Raw genomic sequence first — 19519 nt, 5'->3', positions numbered from 1 at the left:
TAACCCACAGATCATGACCAACTGCTGGACACAAGAAAAAACATCTGCACTGCACTCCACTCCTGCACTGTCCTTCCCAGAACCTTAAACCGGGGTTCCTTTTATGACATGTATCTGGAAACTTGTAACACTTCATTACACACTTTTTATTTAATGATGGAGTTTTGTTTCTGTTGTAGCTATGACCATAAACAAAACTGCGAATAAGAATTTCATTTTACATTTAACAAAATGTCACTAAAACATTAATTCATCTGATAATGTAACTGGTTTACTTTGATCAAGCTCATGAAGATGCCAACCAATCCAATATATCCATTTACGAAGTCAACTTCTTTTCATTAAGTATCACATGAAGACAGGGACTATCCTGCAACACAGCGACCAACAACGAATGGGACGTCAGTCACCTGTCAGACACACACACAAAAACACACCTAAACAGGATCATTTGGAGTTAACAATTAACCTAACAAACACATATTTAGGATGTAGAATGTAATCAAAGTATCTTGAGAAATACTATACTGAAGATTTCACAATCTCCACACAGTTGGCAACTGGGCATTAAATTGCCTAGAGATGTTATGAATGGAAATCGAAAATGGCCAAGCCATTCATTTTACAAACCTTCTTTTCCTATAGCAGTCTTACAAGGCAACTGAACCTACTAATATAGCAACGATTGTAAGGTGGAAATAATTCTTGATGAGATGTCACTCATCCACTCACTCCTCACTCCCCACACCACTGCTATCCTCGTTCATAGCCTTGTCACTTCTCGTCTGGATTATTGCAATTCACTTTTCTTTGGTCTTCCTCGCAAATCTCTTTATAAGCTTCAACTGCTCCAGAATTTAGCTGCCACATTATTACTAGAACCCTCTCTATTCATCATATCTCTCCCATTTTGCTGCAGCTTCATTGGCTTCCAGTTCAGTTCCTAATTCAATTCAAAATTCTCTTACTAACTTTTAAGGCTATCCACACCCTTGCTCCTCCATATCTGTCCAACCTCCTCCATGATGCCATTCCCTCCCATACCCTTAGATCCTCTTCCTCCATCCACTTGACTGTCCCCTTCATCCATCTTACCACTATGGGGAGCAGAGCATTCAGTTGCTCTGCTCCCCAGCTTTGGAACTCACTACCACCTGAGCTTAGAAATATTGAATCATTTTCATATTTCAAATCTAAACTTAAAACTCATTTGTTTAAGACTGCTTTTTCTCTTTGATTATAATTGCTCTGTCTGATTTTAACATTTATATTTTACTTTTGTTTATAATCTGTGTTTTGTCTATTGTTCGATGTCTTCAAGTGTTTAAAAAGGTGCCCACAAATAAATAAAATGTATTATTATTATTATTATTTATCTGTGGTTAAACTGCTGCTGACATCAAGATCCACTCATAATGGGTGAAATTAATGATATGTGCATTTTTGGTAGTAACCAGATTAAACGTGTGGACACATAGGACAGATAAATTTCACAGGGCATTGAATCAAAGCTGTGAGCCTAGAGGTACAGTATGTTATCTTGGAATCCCATAAAAGTAAACTGTTAAATTGAATAAATAAAGACATGTACAGTAAATGATGAATTACCCCATTCATTACAAACTGTTTTCAGAAAGTCTCCAAAACCTTTGAAACAGAGAGTTTAGTTACAGTTAGTCGGTACATGATTGTACCCAGCTAAACATCACAGCCAGTGATCCACAGGTCTGAAGATGGCTGATGAGACCCAATCTAGGTCATCAGATCTTGTTGGAGGTCAGGTAAATATTTCTGATAGAACCTGTGGTGATATGGGTCATGGCATTCTCAGTTTGTTCATTCGTCGTATGCTGTTTAGGTTTGCAACATTCAGCTTCAGAGTGCAGTGAGATGCATCAGAATAGACAGAATACATCAACTGAACTCATGCCATTATAATTTAACTATTGTAACCAGAGAATCTATTCAAGAGTATGCTAAAAGATCTCTTTAAAAAAACAAACAAAAAAATGAATATGTGACAATTTGCAATAAACTATAATAGTTGCTGATAAAGGTCTATTTTGTCTTTTAACAGCTTTGACTCACAAATTATCAAATTATGGAAAACAAATTTTAAAAGTAGGTTCAAGGCTCATATTTTATTTCCTGCTCCTGAAAAAGTATGATCTGTAAATCTCTTAAGGGATATAATATATGGCTGATTTCAGGTTTGTTATTAGTGTGCCATGTTACTGATATAGAGGCAAAGCTGTCTGTGTACATAGCCAGCATCAATCCAATGAGGGAAGAGGAGAACACGCAAGATGGCACGCTGTGGATGGAGCACAGGGCTGAAGAGTACAGCACAAGTTAGATTGCTGCAGTCTGGCATTATATCCAGTGTTGGTGTCTACAGTGTGCCCCCAGTGGGGTTTGTTCTGGTTCCTTACAACCTTACAAAGAAAAAAAGTGGGTTCAGATTATATAATGGTTTGACAGAAGTTTATTCCTTTATGGGTCATACATAAAGTGCACTATGGCAACTAAAAATAAGAATTTAACTCTAAGTGAAGAATATTAATTACACTTGACAATATTGCTGATATTACTCCCTCTTCTTATCTTTACAGTTATTCTGATAACATCTGTGGCATCTACAGATGTAGATTTGACTTCTGGCCTAGTTATTATCTACATGAAGTTTGCAGGTTCTCTCACTGTACAGATGGTGTTGTCTGAGTACTCTGACTTCATCCTACATCCAAACAACACAAAAATCAGATTAGCTGGTGCCTAAATTGGCCATATATGACAGAGTGGGTGTGTGCATGAGTGTGCCCAGTGATCACAGCCGGGCAATCAATTAAGAGATGTAGATGTATTGTCTAGGGTGGCATTATTTGAGGGGTGCCATTTATGAACGTTAAGAGGAGCATGCTCCAAACACTGAGGAGGATGTCTTCCTAAAGTCAAATAATACCAACTATTCATTATGGATAATGAGGGACAAAGAACGTCCTCCCCACCTATGACTCCAAATGGGGTTTGACTAACACTGCCCACGATGGACTATCTTCTTATTTTTTACTCTGCACTTTAGCCACAATATATCATTTTATATACATTTAAACAAAAGAATTAACTTGTGAAACAAGTGAGCTCTTCAGATTGCAGACTCCTCAAAAACTGAGAATACTATGCCCCTTTGGATGAATCAATGCTCATTTAACTAATGAACTCCCTGGAGCTTTGTCTGTGAAACTTATAATAATATTCTAAATTTTCCACTCTCTCAAACTTATGCAGTTTTTTAATGTCTGGAAAACATTTGGGATTAAATCACTTAGAGATCTGTACATAGACAATGTCTTTTCATACTACGAACAATTACATTCCAAATTTAACTTTCCAGCAACACATTTCTTTCACTATCTTCAAATTAGAAACTTTGTTAAATAGAACCTGCCCAATTTATCTCACCTCCCAGCTCCCTCTATGGTGGAAAAAATATTGATCAGTCATGAGGACTCAGACAACATTTCTGCAATATATAATACCATTTTACAGTCCCTCCTTTTCAAACATCTCCCTCAACATATCAGAAAAGGAGTGTAAGGTAGCAATGCAGAGAATTCACTCACGCTCCATATGCACAAAGCATACAATTATTCAACTCAAAATTATTATCGAGCACATCTGCCTGCAATCGAGCTCCAGCCTCACTGGGTCACATGTTTTGGGCCTGCACCAAATTAACATCATTCTGGGCCAAAATCTTTAAATACTTACCAGACAGCCTTGGAGTCACAATCCCTCCTAATCCACTAACAGCTGTGTTTGGTGTTCTTCCAGATGGGCTTAAAGTAGAGAAGGACAAACAAACTGTGATTGCCTTCACTACACTATTGGCACGCAGACTTATTTTGCTAAACTGGAAGAATCCTAACTCTCCTCTGTTAAGTCAGTGGGTAACTGATGTTTTATATTATTTAAAATTGGAAAAAAACAAATTCTCACCTAGAGGATCTGTGCAGAACATTTTCAAAACCTGGCAGGATCTAATCAATAAAATTTTAGAATAAGCTTTTAAAGCACCGAGGAAGCAGATTCTCTCCCTTTTTCCATTTATCTTTATTCACTTATTAATTCATCCATTTACTTATTTTTACTAGCCTTATGTTTTAGTCTGCTGGCCCAGCTCTCTTTGTCAGGGGTGGGGATTGATTTGTTTTCAATCCTATTTTTGTAAAAATTGATCTATTTGTATGGAATGTTGTAAGATTTTAATAAAATCAATAAAATAAAATAAAAAATAATATTCTAAAGAGTTAATCAGCCATATTTCTTACTTTGATTTTAATAAACTGGTTTTTCTACTTTTTAATATGTGACTCAGTTTTGACCTTTTATCATTTACGTTATCAGTATAGTCAGACTAATCTGTTGTAGCAGACACCATCAATTAGGCCATGAAAATGAGGAAAGATTCTTGTTTCTGTGCAGCATTTTTCCAATGGAGGAATCAATGAAAGGATTGCATTCAACGACAATTTTCTACATTGGAGAAGAGACCGTTCTGTTTTAGCTCACCAAAGCAGTGAATGTTAGTTTCCAGAATATTAATTTGAAAACATAAAGGGGAAATAAACACTGTTAAACCATATTAGCCCTTTGAAAAAAATAACAGACTGTCTGAAAATCCAATGTAACAAAGAAGAATCAGGAAAGAATGCAATATGGTGTTACTGACCCACAGAAGGATATGTGTGAAAGCTGAAAACATCACTGCTTAAATATTATAAAACAGCATAATTATGTGTATCGATGTAACACCAACACAAACTCCTAGCAACTATGTTGCCTGGCAATAAAGTTAAGGTTCAAGTTTATCACCAAAACTGCTAAATCCAGTGACTAACTGTGAGGGAGCAGCTATCAGAGCAGAATCAGATGTAAGGCAGGAACCAACCCTGGACAGAGTGGCACTCCATCACAGGGCATATAGCCACACTGAGAAAGTTGGTATCTCCAATTAAGTCAACATACCTGTAGAGCAGGGGTCCTCAATCATGGTCCCGGAGAGCCACAGTGGCTGCAGGTTTTTGCTCCAACCCAATTGCTTAATAAGAAGCCCTTATTGCTCAAGTGGCACTTCTGCTTCACTTTAGTGGTCTCACTCGTGACCCTTATTGCTTAGGTTAGTCTTAAACAGCTGTATTCTGGATTTTTAATGGTTCCTAATTAGCAATAACATGCAAATGACAAAAGAGACCAGCATTTCTCCTTTTACCTTGCTACCATTTACACCTGTGTATTTATCATGCACTATTAGTTTTAATTAAATACTTTAATTGACAGTGAAGAGAAAAAAGTGAAGGACTGAGAATTAGTCCTCCATTTTAGCCTTCAAATCATTTGGGTGATATCCTTAGAAGGGGGAAGAAAATCACGGATATGAGAATAACCTGACATAGCAGAGTTAAAGCACCAACAAGCCATGAAATTCAATTATTGGCAAGAATTGCTTTCTAATTAAGCTAGATAGATAGATAGATAGATAGATAGATAGATAGATAGATAGATAGATAGATAGATAGATAGATAGATAGATACTTTATTAATCCCAAGGGGAACCTGCAGCCACTGCGGTCTTCCGGGACTGTGATTGAGGACCCCTGCTGTAGAGCAAACTAACAAAAGGCTGGGCAGTGTTTGGAATGGATAACTGAAATCCAAATGAAGAGAAGGGTTCAAAAATGCTGGTGGGTGATGGCCATGTTTTACTGAAACACTTGGTACGAGAAAAGAAGTCTTGTAAAGCTGAAGGGTATCTGAACATCACGACAGATCACAGCAGTAATCTGTGAGTGGGCTTCTTTAAAATGGTTAGTGCTCGACACCATTAGGCTGCCAGGCACTGTATGACCTCAGAGGCACCTACAGTTTGTCACAGGGATGTTGTCCCAGTCCATGTTATCTCTAGTGTGTTCCTTCATTACTTCTCTTCTCTTTACAAAGCATTCTGTTCAATTCAACAAACACTAAACTAAGGGATCTGGAAGACAGTGGAACACCTAATTATTATTAGTATTCTTTTTTAATTTGAGGTCATGTCCCTGGAACCAAGGCTGAGTCCTGGAGTTGTCCCAGGGCCATCACCTCAAATTAAAAAAAAGAAGTCCTCCACTGTCTGCCACATCCCTTACTTTAGTGTTTGTTGAATGTGACAGAATGCTCTTTAAAGAGAAGAGCAGTAATGAAGGGACACGTCAGAGATGACATGGGCTGGGACAACATCCCTGTGGCAAATTAAAGGTGCCTCTGAGGTCATACAGTGCCTGGCCAAGTTAGGTTCACATAACAAAGGAGTCTCTCTGTGTAGAAAAAAGCTCAGAAAACACAATCTGGCAACAGGCATGTTTCTTTGTTTATTTATTTATTTTATATATAGATTATGTGGCTATAGAACATGAAAGAAACCATATACTGTGAAAACATGCTGGTTGAATTAAAGAGTTGCATTTAATTAATCTGAGCTCCATCAATTCACCCATCTATTGTCCAAAGGCATACTTTGTAAAACCATTATTATTCTGCAGGACAAAATAAATGCACAGTATGAAAAAATGTTTAGTCAACGGTCAAATGTGCACAAAGTTTGAAAATCACGCTTAGAAAGTCTGTAAGTCGCACTTCAAGCGCGATCATCGATTCTGGATGCCCTCGTCATGTCGAAAGTGCCGGTGGAAAGCAGCATGCGGGAAGCGGAGGCGAAGGCGAAGGTGAGGGGGTGTAATGGGAAGGCGGGATTGAGGAGGGGGCGTATACGTGCACTATAAATAAATGCGTGCAATGGAGCGATTCTAGAACGCAAAGCCCAGGCTGTTTGCACACTAAACCGGCTAACGCATTTAGTCAAAGTCTCCTCGAACTCTACAGCATCATGCAGTGCCACAAAGCAACAGCTGAAGTGAACGGGCTGTGCAATATGAAGAAGGTGGCGGATCTGTGCAGTGTCAACGGCTTCAGCGAGGCGGCGCTCGACAAGAAAAAGCACAACAAACCCGACGAGGTGGCCCTGTCTGCGATGGAGGAGGCCTACAGCACCATCTTGAGGGGACTGGGCGAGAATACAGAGCGCCAGGGGCTCAAGAGCACCCCCGGCAGAGCAGCCCGGGCTATGCAATTCTTCACAAAGGGCTACCGCGAAACCGTCCAGGGTGAGCCGATCTTAGCGATGACAAGACCGCGGAAGTCGCTCTGTGCCTCGGGGTGCGAACGCGGCTTCTGGTTAAAGGGTTCAATTGAGAAAACTAATAAAAGCGCTGCATGCGGACTAGCAGTAAATATTTGTGTTACTCATCAGAAAACCACATTGTGCAATCGATTAGTTACGAGCTGTCAACGTGGTTGAAATATTTTATTTATTTTTGTATTCCGTAATTTAATAATACTACAAAAGTCACTGATTGGCCACATGCAGTCGAACTGCTGAAACAGTTTTGGATGCTATACATATGCATTTTTTATTTGCAAATTATATTTTTAGTCAAAATATATAAAGACATATGCGCACGTGTGCCCAGCGACGCACTGCCTCCCGATCCAGAAATGGCCAGGGACACAGCGGGTTAGAAAACGGATGGATTGGTTTATTGGCATCTGGTCCTGCATTTTGACTTTGCCAGTTATGCTATGCCATATAAAAGTGTGTGAGACCTTTGACGTGACGTGTCGACCACAGCTATGCCGCGATGTCTCCTGTTACGGGGTTGGCATTGTGCTCTCCAAGCCGTTGCACAAGTGTATTATGAAATGGGTCTTTTAACAGAAAGTTGCTGAGCTTTCTAATGAAGTAGCTGGTTATAACATGGTTTGTTTACTGATGATAACGAAATGAAATCGTATAATCAGGCCTTTGAGGACATGTTGTGAAAGTAGGTTAGTTCTGTAGTGTTTTCATTCTTTTTGTCTTTAAACGCTGACACTTTTATACATGTGCTGCATCGTATTCAAAACTAATTAATCAGAGTCAGAATGACCATTAGAGTCGTAAAAACAAGTTTTAACAGTTATCATGCTGTATATGCTTTATTTGTCCAGCCATTCGTTTCGCCTATAGAGTGAACTCTTTGTATGCCCCTAGCACATATTTGCTATGCAATGTGCTTCTGCTTATTGCCTGCTGGGAAATTTTCCTCAGTAGTTTTAAGAAAAGCTAGAATGCAAAGTGTCAACAACAGCTGATAGTATATTATGTTAAGTGAAGATATATTCTCAAACACAACAGCCATAAATCATTGATTGCAGTTCCAAGTTTTTCATTAGGTAGGTAGGTTGTTAGGTATACTAAATCTTGTGAGCTACTGAAATTTTCAGAGGATGTTCATTACAATAGAATTCTTGGGAGTATCTGAGTTTCTTCTGAACTCCACAATGGAAATGAACTTTCTTTTCACCTAAATCCTTTTATGCAGGTTGAAATAGCTCCTTGAATGTATTGGACTCCCACGTCAAGTTAGTTTGATTGGCGACTCCGACTTGGCCAGTTGTTGGCGAGTGTGCCTGAGTGAACGTGTTTGTCCTGTGAAAGACTGGTGCCCTGTTAAGGAACTCTTGCTGCTTTGCACCCAAAAACATTTACAGGAAAAAACACAGTTTCAAAAATCAACAAATTAAGTGACCACTGAGTCAACTGTGCATTCAAAATGACAGCTATTCTCTTATTAAGCTTGTACTGTTTGTCTTTTGCAGATGTCCTCAATGACGCTGTCTTTGATGAAGACCATGATGAAATGGTGATTGTGAAAGACATTGAAATGTTTTCCCTCTGTGAACATCACTTGGTTCCTTTCTTTGGCAAGGTACTTTGTTTCAAGTTTAAACTTTTCAGTTCCAAAGGATGCTCAGGACCATGGAGAGTGGAGTTTAAAGATTGTGTGGCTGCAGGATAAACCTCAAAAATGGCCATTAAACCAGTGTTGATGTCAACTGAAATAGTATTTTTGAAAATACAAAGAGAACTTATTATTTTACTAACTTTGTTTTAATACTGTATTCAAATTTGTCCATGTGAGGAAACTCTAAAATTATTTTATTAAGCCTGTACCTGCAAGAAATAGATTGAGCACAACCTGAGTTTTGTGAAATGAAAAATACATTTCAGAGTAAGAGGTGTTATGTGGAATCTGTATGAAGGACCTTTGCTATAACTGTTGTTGATTAAAACATTTTACAATTAATTTTCTTTTTAATGCTGTACCTGGGATGTTCAGTAATGGCTGCAACCCAAATGAAAGAATTGTTGAATGCTAGTATTATATGAGTAGGAATAGTTAAAGTAAAATATAGGAAACACATGGAATTTATTTTCATTTATAAATTTAGTGTGTAATGTGATAGTGGGCAATGAGATATTTAAGTACATTTTTGGTAGTTGATGTGGTAGTTGGGAAAAACGCAATGGAAGAAAAAAGTTAACCCTGATTACAAAAATGAATAAACGACTGTCATGGATTAATAAATACTAGGCTGAGCCGCCTTTTAAGGTGACCGACTTTTAAGTTGACCACTTCTTAAGGCAATTCAATATGTTGATCAATTTGATATTTTATACAAACTCATTAATTTGGTTATATTGCATTTGAGCGGTATTACTTTAATACTCGTAGTTTCTGTTATTTTTGTGATGAAATTTAAGCTTTTTTTCTATATTGAGGTCGCCCTTTTGAACCCCCCTGATATTTACTACGCGGTGAGGTATTTGTACTCCATCAACATTAATTACTTCCAGAGACATCATTTTGTCTAAAAATTATGCACACAAAAGCAAGGGAACGATGGGAGTACCAGAACTCTGCTCACATCATGTCGCTTCGTACGGCAAGCTGCAAGTAGTAAGTCTGTGATAAGCGGAATACCGCTACGCTTTCCACTCACGGGACGGAAGGACAATGCCGACCACTTTTATATAGTAAGAAAGAAGAAGAAGATATCGCACAGTCTGGAGTAGAAAATCATCTTTTACCTGAAAAAAAAAAAAAAAACTACAAATCCCATCATGCATTGCAAAATGGACGGGCGTGTGTGAAACTTCGGCGCCTGCGTAGCACTCACGGGACGGAAGGACAATCCCGACCACTTTTATATAGAAGGATATTAAGATAAAGAAATATATTCTTCTTGTTTTGGCTGCTCCTGTTAGGGGTTGCCACAGCGGATCATCTTCTTCCATATCTTTCTGTCCTCTGCCTCTTGTTCTGTTACACCCGTCACCTGCATGTCCTCTCTCACCACATCCATAAACCTTCACTTAGGCCTTCCTCTTTTCCTCCTCCCTGGCAGCTCTATCCTTAGCATCCTTCTCCCAATATACCCAGCATCTCTCCTCTGCACATGTCCAAACCAATGCAATCTCGCCTCTCTGACGTTGTCTCCCAACTCCCAGATAAATGGGGAGGGTTATGTCAGGAAGAGCATCCAGTATAAAATTTTGCCAAATCAATATGCGGACAACAATACAAATTTCCATACCGGGTCGGTCGAGCCCTGGGTTAACAATGAGTGCCACCAGTACTGTTAGCCAACAGGTTGCTGGCAGAACTTGGGCTACTGTTGGCCAAAAAAAACCCCAAAAAGAAATATATTAATAGTGACAATTTCAACCTCATATGGAAAATATAAGTTAAACTATTTATATTTTACTGATTTTATGCTTTGTCTTACAATTTGTAAATAATGAGAGAAGTCAAGTAAAATTACAGGTACACATTTTACTGGTTAAACTGAACAGAATACAATATACAAGTTTTCGAAGCTGCTAAAGCCCCTTCTTCACACAAGATTATAACCTGCCTGAAGACGAGGCCGGAGCTGCCCCGAAAGCTTGCATATTGTAATCTGTTCAGCTAGCCAAAAAAGGTTTCATTTTGCTTGACTTCTAATTGCATTCATAATGGCTACCATGGTACAACATCCTACTACTATGATATGTAAATAATATTTTTTTTTGCATTTTATTGATTTTATTAAAATCAAATAACTTTCCATACAAACAAGTTAAGTTTTCCAAAACTAGGTTTGAAACAACAAATACACAGATTATTAAGACATGCCAGTACATCTTATTTAAATGGGATCAGCAAAATAAAAAAGAAAGGAATTCAGTATGAAGTAATTTTTCATGATTTTTATTACATTCAATAATTTTTTATTATAGCTTTTGAAATTGCAACCCTCAATTGGACGACTCATGTTTGACTATGTATTTTTTACAATTAGAGACCTTAACAGGTCAGTTTGATCAACTTAGCGAAACCAGTGACCCTAATTCTTAGACCTTGATTGTTAGGCATATGTTAAATCATTTTACTTTGTTTTATTCCTTTAAGAAGTCAAGGAAAATGACATATTTTATTGGCTAACTAAAAAGATTACAATACGCCAGCTTTCGAGGCAGGTGTCACCTTTTACTTACATCTGCCTGCCATGAAGCTGTGTGGATGCTAGGCACATGATACAGGCGCCATGTGACCTGTCAGAAGATGACAAGTTGACCAGACACATTGAGAAAGCTTCCAAACTTTAACTTATGGCAGACTCAGAAAAGACTTGTACTCAAAGAAAATTAAATTGAATTTGGGAAGTAAAAATATACTTAAGACTAGTGAAAACATCCAGGTTATGTGCATTAGTGTTGTTAAATTGACCCTAGTGTGTGTTTGTGTGTGGGTGTTCTATTGTTCCTGCCTTGCACCCAATGGCTTGATGGGATAGGCTCCAGCTTCCCGCCACAACCCTGCTCTGGATAAGCAGGTTTAGAAAATAGATGGACTGATTGTTAATCACCCTTTTGGCTTTTGTAGGAATTTGTGCACTCCTGTTTAATAATAAACCATTGCTTTGACGAGGATGAACCTTTAGCTTAACCAATAAATGAAATATGTAGTTCATCTGTAGTCTTAAAATTTGCTTAGTCATCAAGCTGGGGAACATTTCATAAATTGAGACTATTTTGTGAACTTGAGGTTTTCAGAAGCAACAAAATAGATAATTAATCTCACCCCAATACAAGCATCTTCTAAAACTGTCCAGTTCTCCTACAAATATTTTTTCCTCTATCTTTATATACTTTTAGGTCCATATAGGATATCTGCCAAACCAGAAGATTGTTGGGTTAAGCAAACTGGCAAGGTGAGAGCTAAATTAGATTTTATAGTTGATTTTTTTTATAATTAATTCTTTGACTAAATTATCAAACAGGGAAGAATACTGAGAGACAGAAATGATTTCTCACTGACAATTAGAATGTGACTGCTCCAGGAATGTTACCAATGACTCCAATACTGACTTTGTACAAAAGTAAAAGCCTAGCTGCAGAGTTTACTAAGCCTTTCACCATCCATGTTCCTCTTAACTGGTTAGTCTTAGTAAAGGCACCAAGAAACTCTGCGTTTTATTTATAGAGAGATACCAACTCTGTACAGTAAATATCATTTTTAACACCAGTGTGTAGGATTTAGATGTGAATGCGAAAAGTAATCCATAGCAGGGTTAGGTTGTGCATCTGCCGAATCAGGCTGACATTTTTCCCGTCATGTCTTGTGTAATATTTTGCTGCTGATTTAAAGTAGAGATGCCTAATGTGGGACCACAAAAGAGTTGTTATAACTGGGATCACCGCAGTGAATTGGGTAAATAAACATGCTGATTAGAACGGGAGTAGTAGACTTCATAGCAGTCGAAGACAAGGCATGACTTTTTAGACATGGGTGGCTGCGTTCTTCTGTTATTTCAGTCTCTCAGCAAAGCATTCTGAGAACCATTCTTGTTTCTTTATTGATCTGTACAAGGCACGGCACTAAAATAATATGGATTGTCATTCAGATTTGTATAAAAATAACTGCTGTATGTTTGGCTCTATCAGATGTTCGAGCCATTCTCTAAAAGCCTAAAGGTTAATTACACCAGGAGAGAGAATGTCGATCACCATAATGATAGCAGGCCGCCTAAACCTTTGGAAGGGTGCCTAGTGTGGTGCTGAGTGTGCAGAATACAGAGTTTAAATCAACAGTAAGCTACAGACATGAACATTGCACTACTTATGTGATTGGTCTTAAATATCAAAATCAGCGTTTATTTTCATTTTTGCACTTAAGCAATTATTACTGTAGTCTGATGTAGAAGTAAGTATTAAATTGTCTGTTTAATACGAAATAAACAATTTTCATTATTCTTAGCAGATCATAATAGCCTTGTGTGAATGTTTATACCCTATAAAGCATTCTGGAGTTTCCTTACTTAGTGGCTTACTTTCAATTGCATGTAACACAGCATATGTTTCTGAAACTAAAAGCATTGTACAGTATTGTCATATATCAAAAACAGTAACAGGTGAGACTATATATATATATATATGTATAAATAAAGCATATTAAACAAAGGGCGGCACGGTGGCGCAGTGGTAGCGCTGCTGCCTCGCAGTTAGGAGACCTGGGTTTGCTTCCTGGGTCCTCCTGTGTGGAGTTTGCATGTTCTCCCCGTGTCTGCATGGGTTTCCTCCCACAGTCCAAAGACATGCAGGTTAGGTGGACTGGCGATTCTAAATTGGCCTTGGTGTTTGTGAGTGTTCTGTGGTGGGTTGGCACCCTGCCCAGGATTGGTTCCTGCCTTGTTGGCTGGGATTGGCTCCAGCAGACCCCTGTGTTTGGATTCAGCAGGTTGGAAAATGGATGAATGGATATTAAACAAAGCTAATAAATTGTTTAATAGAATTTCATTATCTTTCACAGGGTTGTAGAAATCTACAGCAGAAGACTACAAGGTACTTATAAATTTTAAGAATGCAACTAAAATTCTTGCTTTTCAATTTAAAGTACTGCCTTATAGTTAACATGTTTGTTTGGACTGAGTATTGTAATTCATGAATAACTAGTCAGAATTCAATTTTCCTTTCAAGTTTATGTTATAAATACTCCAGGGATACTTCTGAGAAAATAAGCAATTGTTAGAATAGCCTAAGCAGAGTTAGTGAATGTCAGTGCTTTAGTATCAGATTTACTAAACCTTCAATAAGGCTTTTTTTTTTTTGTAGATCAGGCTCATACGCACTCATAATTCAACTTGGACCCACCAGTTAACATAATACACACATCTTTGAGACAAGGGAGAGTAAACTGGAAACCCTAGACAAAAGACCATGCCAGAACTGAAAGAAGAAAATAGTACTTTTTGAAACTGAGCGCTGCTAATAGGCACATTATAAACTGCTCAAAAAAATTAAAGGAACACTTTGAAAACACATCAGATCTCAATGGGAAGAAGAAATCCTCCTGGATATCTATACTGATATAGACTGGGTAATGTGTTAGGAACGAAAGGATGCCACATTGTTTAATGGAAATGAAAATGATCAACCTACAGAGCCCTGAATTCAAAGACGCCCCAAAAATCAGAGTGAAAAAATTATGTGGCAGGCTAGTCCATTTTGCCAAAATTTAATTGCAGCAACTCAAAATTGTACGCAGCACTTTGTATGGCCCCTGTGTTCTTGTATACATGCCTGACAACATCGGTGCATGCTTCTAATGAGATGACAGATGGTGTTGTGGGGGATCTCCTCCCAGATCTGGACCAGGGCATCACTGAGCTCCTGGACAGTCTGAGGTGCAACCTGGTGGCATTGGATGGACCAAAACATAATGTCCCAGAGGTGTTCTATTGGATTTAGGTAAGGAAAGTGTGGTGGCCAGTCAATGGTATCAATTCCTTCATCCTCCAGGAACTGCCTGCATACTCTCACCACATGAGGCCAGGAATTGTCGCGCACCAGGAGCCACTGTACCAGCATAGGGTCTGACAATGGGTCCAAGGATTTCATCCTGATACCTAATGGCAGCCAAGGTGCCTTTGTCAAGCCTGTAGCCTGTAGTGTGACCCTCCATGGATATGCCTCCCCAGACAATCATTAACCCACCACCAAAATGCTCATGCTGAATGATGTTACAGGCAGCATAATGTTCTCCATGGCTTCTCCAGACCCTTTCACTTCTGTCACGTGCTCAGGGTGAACCTGCTCTCATCTGTAAAAAGCACAGGGCACCAGTGGTGCATCTGCCAATTCTGGTATTCTATGGCGAATGCCAATCGAGCTGAATGCTGCTGGGCAGTGAGCTCAGGGCCCATTAGAGGACATGGGGCCCTTGGGTCACCCTCATGAAGTCTTTCTGGTAGTTTGGTCAGAGACATTCACACCAGTGGCCTGCTGGAGGTCATTTTGTAGGGCTCTGGCAGTGCTCATCCTGTTCCTCCTTGCCCAAAGGAGCAGATACTGGTCCTGCTGATGGGTTATGGACCTTCTATGGCTCTCTCCAGCTCTCCTAGAGTAACTGCTTGTCTCCTAGAATCTCCTCCATGCCCTTGAGACTGTGCAGGGAGACACAGCAAACCTTCTGGCAATGACACGTATTGATGTGCCATCCTGGAGAAGTTGGACTACCTGTGCAACCTCTGTAGGGTCCAGGTATCGCCTCATGCTACCAGTAGTGACACTGACTGTAGCCAAATGCAAAACTAGTGAAGAAACAGTCAGAAAAGATGAGGAGGGAAAAATGTCAGTGGCCTCCACCTGTTAAACCATTCCTGTTTTGGGGGTCATCTCATTGTTGGCCCTCTAGTGCATCTGTTGTTAATTTCATTAACACCACAGCAGCTGAAACTGATTAACAACCCCCTCTGCTACTTAACTGACCAGATTAATATCCCATAAGTTTCATTGACTTTATGCTATACTCTGATTAAAAAGTGTTCCTTTAATTCTTTTGAGCAGTATAGTTACAGAGCTGTAGTACAGTTTTTTAAATTTCTGTTTTGCAAATGTAGTAAAGGCAGTTCAGGTAACCTGCTGAGGGTCACACAGTGAGTCAGAAGCAAAGAGTGAGCTGACAGTCATGGAGTTTAAAGTCCAGGGCCTTAGCTACTGACCGCACTGTCTGGCTACTAATACAAGTATTTTTACATGATGTCTAAATATTCCCTCCCTGTTGGCCTACTTTGTTACTGCTGACTGTTAACTTGGCCAACACAATAAAAACAAGTTTTATCAAGGACATAAATACCAACAGACATAGTAAAATACATTTTACATCTTTGGTGTAGTGAAAAACACTTGATTTGTAGGTTTACTTTACATTGTTAGGTTTATTTATTTATCTATTTTTAATTAAGTGCTTTAAGTATAAGTGTGAATTTTAATGTTCTCTGTACCTTCTATTGAAATATAAGGAAAAATATACTATCCAATTTTCTTTTCAGAAAACTGATTGGACACTATTCTTTTTTATTTACATCTTTAAAACATATTGTCTTTTCAGTTTGTCAATCTGTGTATATTTTTTGATTTATTGCAGTCCAGGAAAGACTAACAAAGCAGATTGCTATAGCAATCGTAGAAGCTCTGAAGCCAGCTGGAGTGGCAGTAATAGTTGAAGCAGAGTGAGTATTTACTTTTATATTTCTTCCAAACCTGTTTGCTCTAACAGCTGACACATTTGACTTCAGTTGCAAACAAAATATAGGCATACGATTTTCATCCACTAAAAGAAAAGCACATTGCTTCAAATCTTTTCATTTTTTTTACACTAGATCTTCTTCTCTTAAAATGCTGTTATTGCCAGAACAGTGATAGTACTTTACAAAACAAAAAAGAAGACTGTCTATACTGAAAGTATAGTACAATAGCCTACTTTCATAAATTCAATCTTTATATCTTCACTCTCCCTGCATTATGCGCACTTATGAAACATGTCCTTTAAGTCAATATCAGAAATTTTAAACCTTTAAGTAACCTGGGAATTTTTTTTAAAACTATACATTTATATACTATAGAATATTTACTTTTATAATTTGTTCATGTGGATCCTCCAAATTTTTCCCACATCCGAAAGACTGAAGTCGATGGGAAAGTCTAAAATTGCCTACTATTATTGAATAGTTTGCGTTCTTCTAGGGCCCACTTCTGTTTAGAAGGAGAGTGACTGCTCCTAAATAGTTGTAGTTATATTTGTCAAACACACAGGTATGAACCTCTTAAGTGAAATAATTTTGACATTGATGTATGATTTCTATAATGTCTGTCAGGATTTGTTTAAATTCCAAAAATACAGCTTACTTGTGTAAATTAAGCTGTATTACGAGCTTAGACTAAATAATGAAAATGTGCAGTATGAATAGTGCTTCTATTAACTTTGTGAGTACTGATTAATAATTACAAATTTACAATCTGAATGTCAAATGTTGGCAGTTGAGTGACGGATGTTATAGACATATTTATCAATCTGTTGGGTTCCTTTAATTAACCACCACATTAAAATGTAAAATTATAATTAAGATGCCTTTGAGATTTGAGTCAGAAACTCAGCCATGTTGCTCTTCATATATTTTCTATTTGGGCCTGTTGCATCATCTGTTTACTCAAACCAATCTGGGAAATGCCTGGTATATGACAGAATAAATGCGTCCTATGGTCAGACTTGTTTAATGCTTTTGTTCATTTGCCGAAAGAGAAAGTATTATTAAAATATTGTGATTTTTTTAGGCACATGTGCATGGTGATGAGGGGAGTTCAAAAAAAGAATAGTCGGACCATTACCAGTGCCATGCTGGGAGTGTTCAGAGAAGATCCCAAAACCCGTGAAGAATTCCTCTCATTGATAAAGAGTTAATTTCTTATAGTAATCTCATCAAGGTACATAAAGCTCTCTGATATTTGAGGAACGGCTTGGTCTAAAGGACACTTTTTTAAGGTATTTTTCTATTACCTGTTTGTAACATAGTTCCATTTTAACTTTTATTACAAAATGTGTCAACTACATCTCTGACAGACATACCAGCTTTATATACAAAAACCGTGACATACTAACTATGATATCCAATATCCATTTGGAATTTTTAGCAATAATATATGGTAAAATAAAAAAAAAGACCGAACTACTGCTTTTGTGTACTGACTGTCATCAAAAGGCCTCAAATTTTATTTTTAGGTACTATGCGGCCTTTTGAATTTGACTTTATTATAATCATAATATTTTTGTGAGATCTATAATTGCAAAATATGAAACTTTTGGTATGGGCTTGGTCATAAAGGATGGATGAGTGTCTGCAGTGGTAGTTTATGGAGATTACTATACTAGGTTACTAAAATATGCACTCTCACGTTTAAGGTATATCTTTTTTTTTTTTGGTAACTGTTATACGTCAGTGTTATACTTCAGACTGAGCTGGATCTGTACTACCTCACAAGAAGGAACATTTGATTTGGTTTACTAGTGTACACACTGCAATCCTTTCTTGATGAGTGATACTGATTAAAATGTGATCTGAACTACTGTAGAATTTGTACTGTAAATGCTACTATTCTAACGATACGTGGTTTTCAAATGAGCCTTGCACTTCCTAAAGAAAGATACTTTATATGTGTGGTACTTGTTATTAGTAGAGTGGCTAAGAGAAAACGGCCATGAGTCACTTGCCAGAGCACTGAGGCTCAAACCAGTGGCCACATAATAACAGGACAATAGCCTGAGTGCTCATTGACAACTTCGAGAAGGAAATGCCAGTGTGCAGCGCAGGTTTATCTAATGTTTTGTTTCTTTAAATCATGTATAGTCATGATTTTAACAATGGCCTTAGAGCGTACTTTTTTGTTTACATTTTTGTTGCATTATCTCAGATATTTGAAGTGTATTGTAATTCTGAATTGCTTTGTGCTGTCCGTGTCAGATGTTTTCCACGACTGTATTTTCAATGCCTAATAAACATGACACAGTATGACGTAATGAGTGGGTACTGAGTAAAGTCTGTTTTAACTTGGGATGCTGTACATTCATCAATAGAAAATTTCTTAAGAACAAAAGAGACAATTTCTTAAGGACAAAAGTGACAATTAACTTTGTCCAGTTTATGTGAAAATTCATTGAAAACTGGAGATCCAACAAACATTACCTGAAAAAATATTTCCTGAAAACATTGCAGTGCTAAGAACTTTGTAAATTCCATCTTAAATTCAAACGTTGATTTAGAAGTATTTCTCAGCCCCAATCATAACTAAAGTAGCCATGTTATATCCTTTATAATCTATGTGCTGACTGACCCACCTGTTGATCGATAAGTGCTCCTTAAATGGGCTACCTCATGTGCCAAAGAAGTGACAGACAACAGCACGTTAAAGTCACATCACAGCAACTCTCTGGACGTTTAAAATGCTAAGGTTTATACTTGAGGTGACCTGGGTTCGCTTCCCGGGTCCTCCCCATGTCTGCGTGGGTTTCCTTCCACAGTCCAAAGACATGCAGGTTAGGTGCATTGGCGATCCTAAATTGTGCTTGGTGTGTGTGTCCTGTGGTGGGCTGGTGGCTGGGATTGGCTCCAGCAGACCCTGTGTTAGGATATAGCGGGTTGGACACTGACTGATTGAAAACAATCTATAGTAAAGATCTGTTGATAAAATAACTGCTCAACAAAGTGTTTTAAAGTTTTTTTG

At 38.1% G+C, this 19519-nt stretch overlaps 1 protein-coding gene across 1 annotated transcript; it reads left to right on the top strand.

Moving 5' to 3' along the window:
* The first annotated feature begins 6816 nt into the window (after nt 1-6816).
* On the top strand, nt 6817-19317 carry gch2 (GTP cyclohydrolase 2). The gene is made up of 6 exons (XM_039738751.1): nt 6817-7202; nt 8737-8846; nt 12119-12174; nt 13773-13804; nt 16389-16473; nt 17576-19317. Exons 1-6 carry the CDS (start codon nt 6926-6928, stop codon nt 17700-17702), a joined length of 687 nt encoding a protein of 228 aa, XP_039594685.1. The 5' UTR covers nt 6817-6925; the 3' UTR covers nt 17703-19317.
* The last annotated feature ends 202 nt before the right edge of the window (nt 19318-19519 follow it).

This window comes from Polypterus senegalus, chromosome 16, assembly GCF_016835505.1.
Source record: "Polypterus senegalus isolate Bchr_013 chromosome 16, ASM1683550v1, whole genome shotgun sequence".
Classification (NCBI taxonomy): domain Eukaryota; kingdom Metazoa; phylum Chordata; class Cladistia; order Polypteriformes; family Polypteridae; genus Polypterus; species Polypterus senegalus.
Note: the sequence above shows the minus strand (reverse complement) of the source record. Positions and strands in the feature narration are given on the sequence as shown.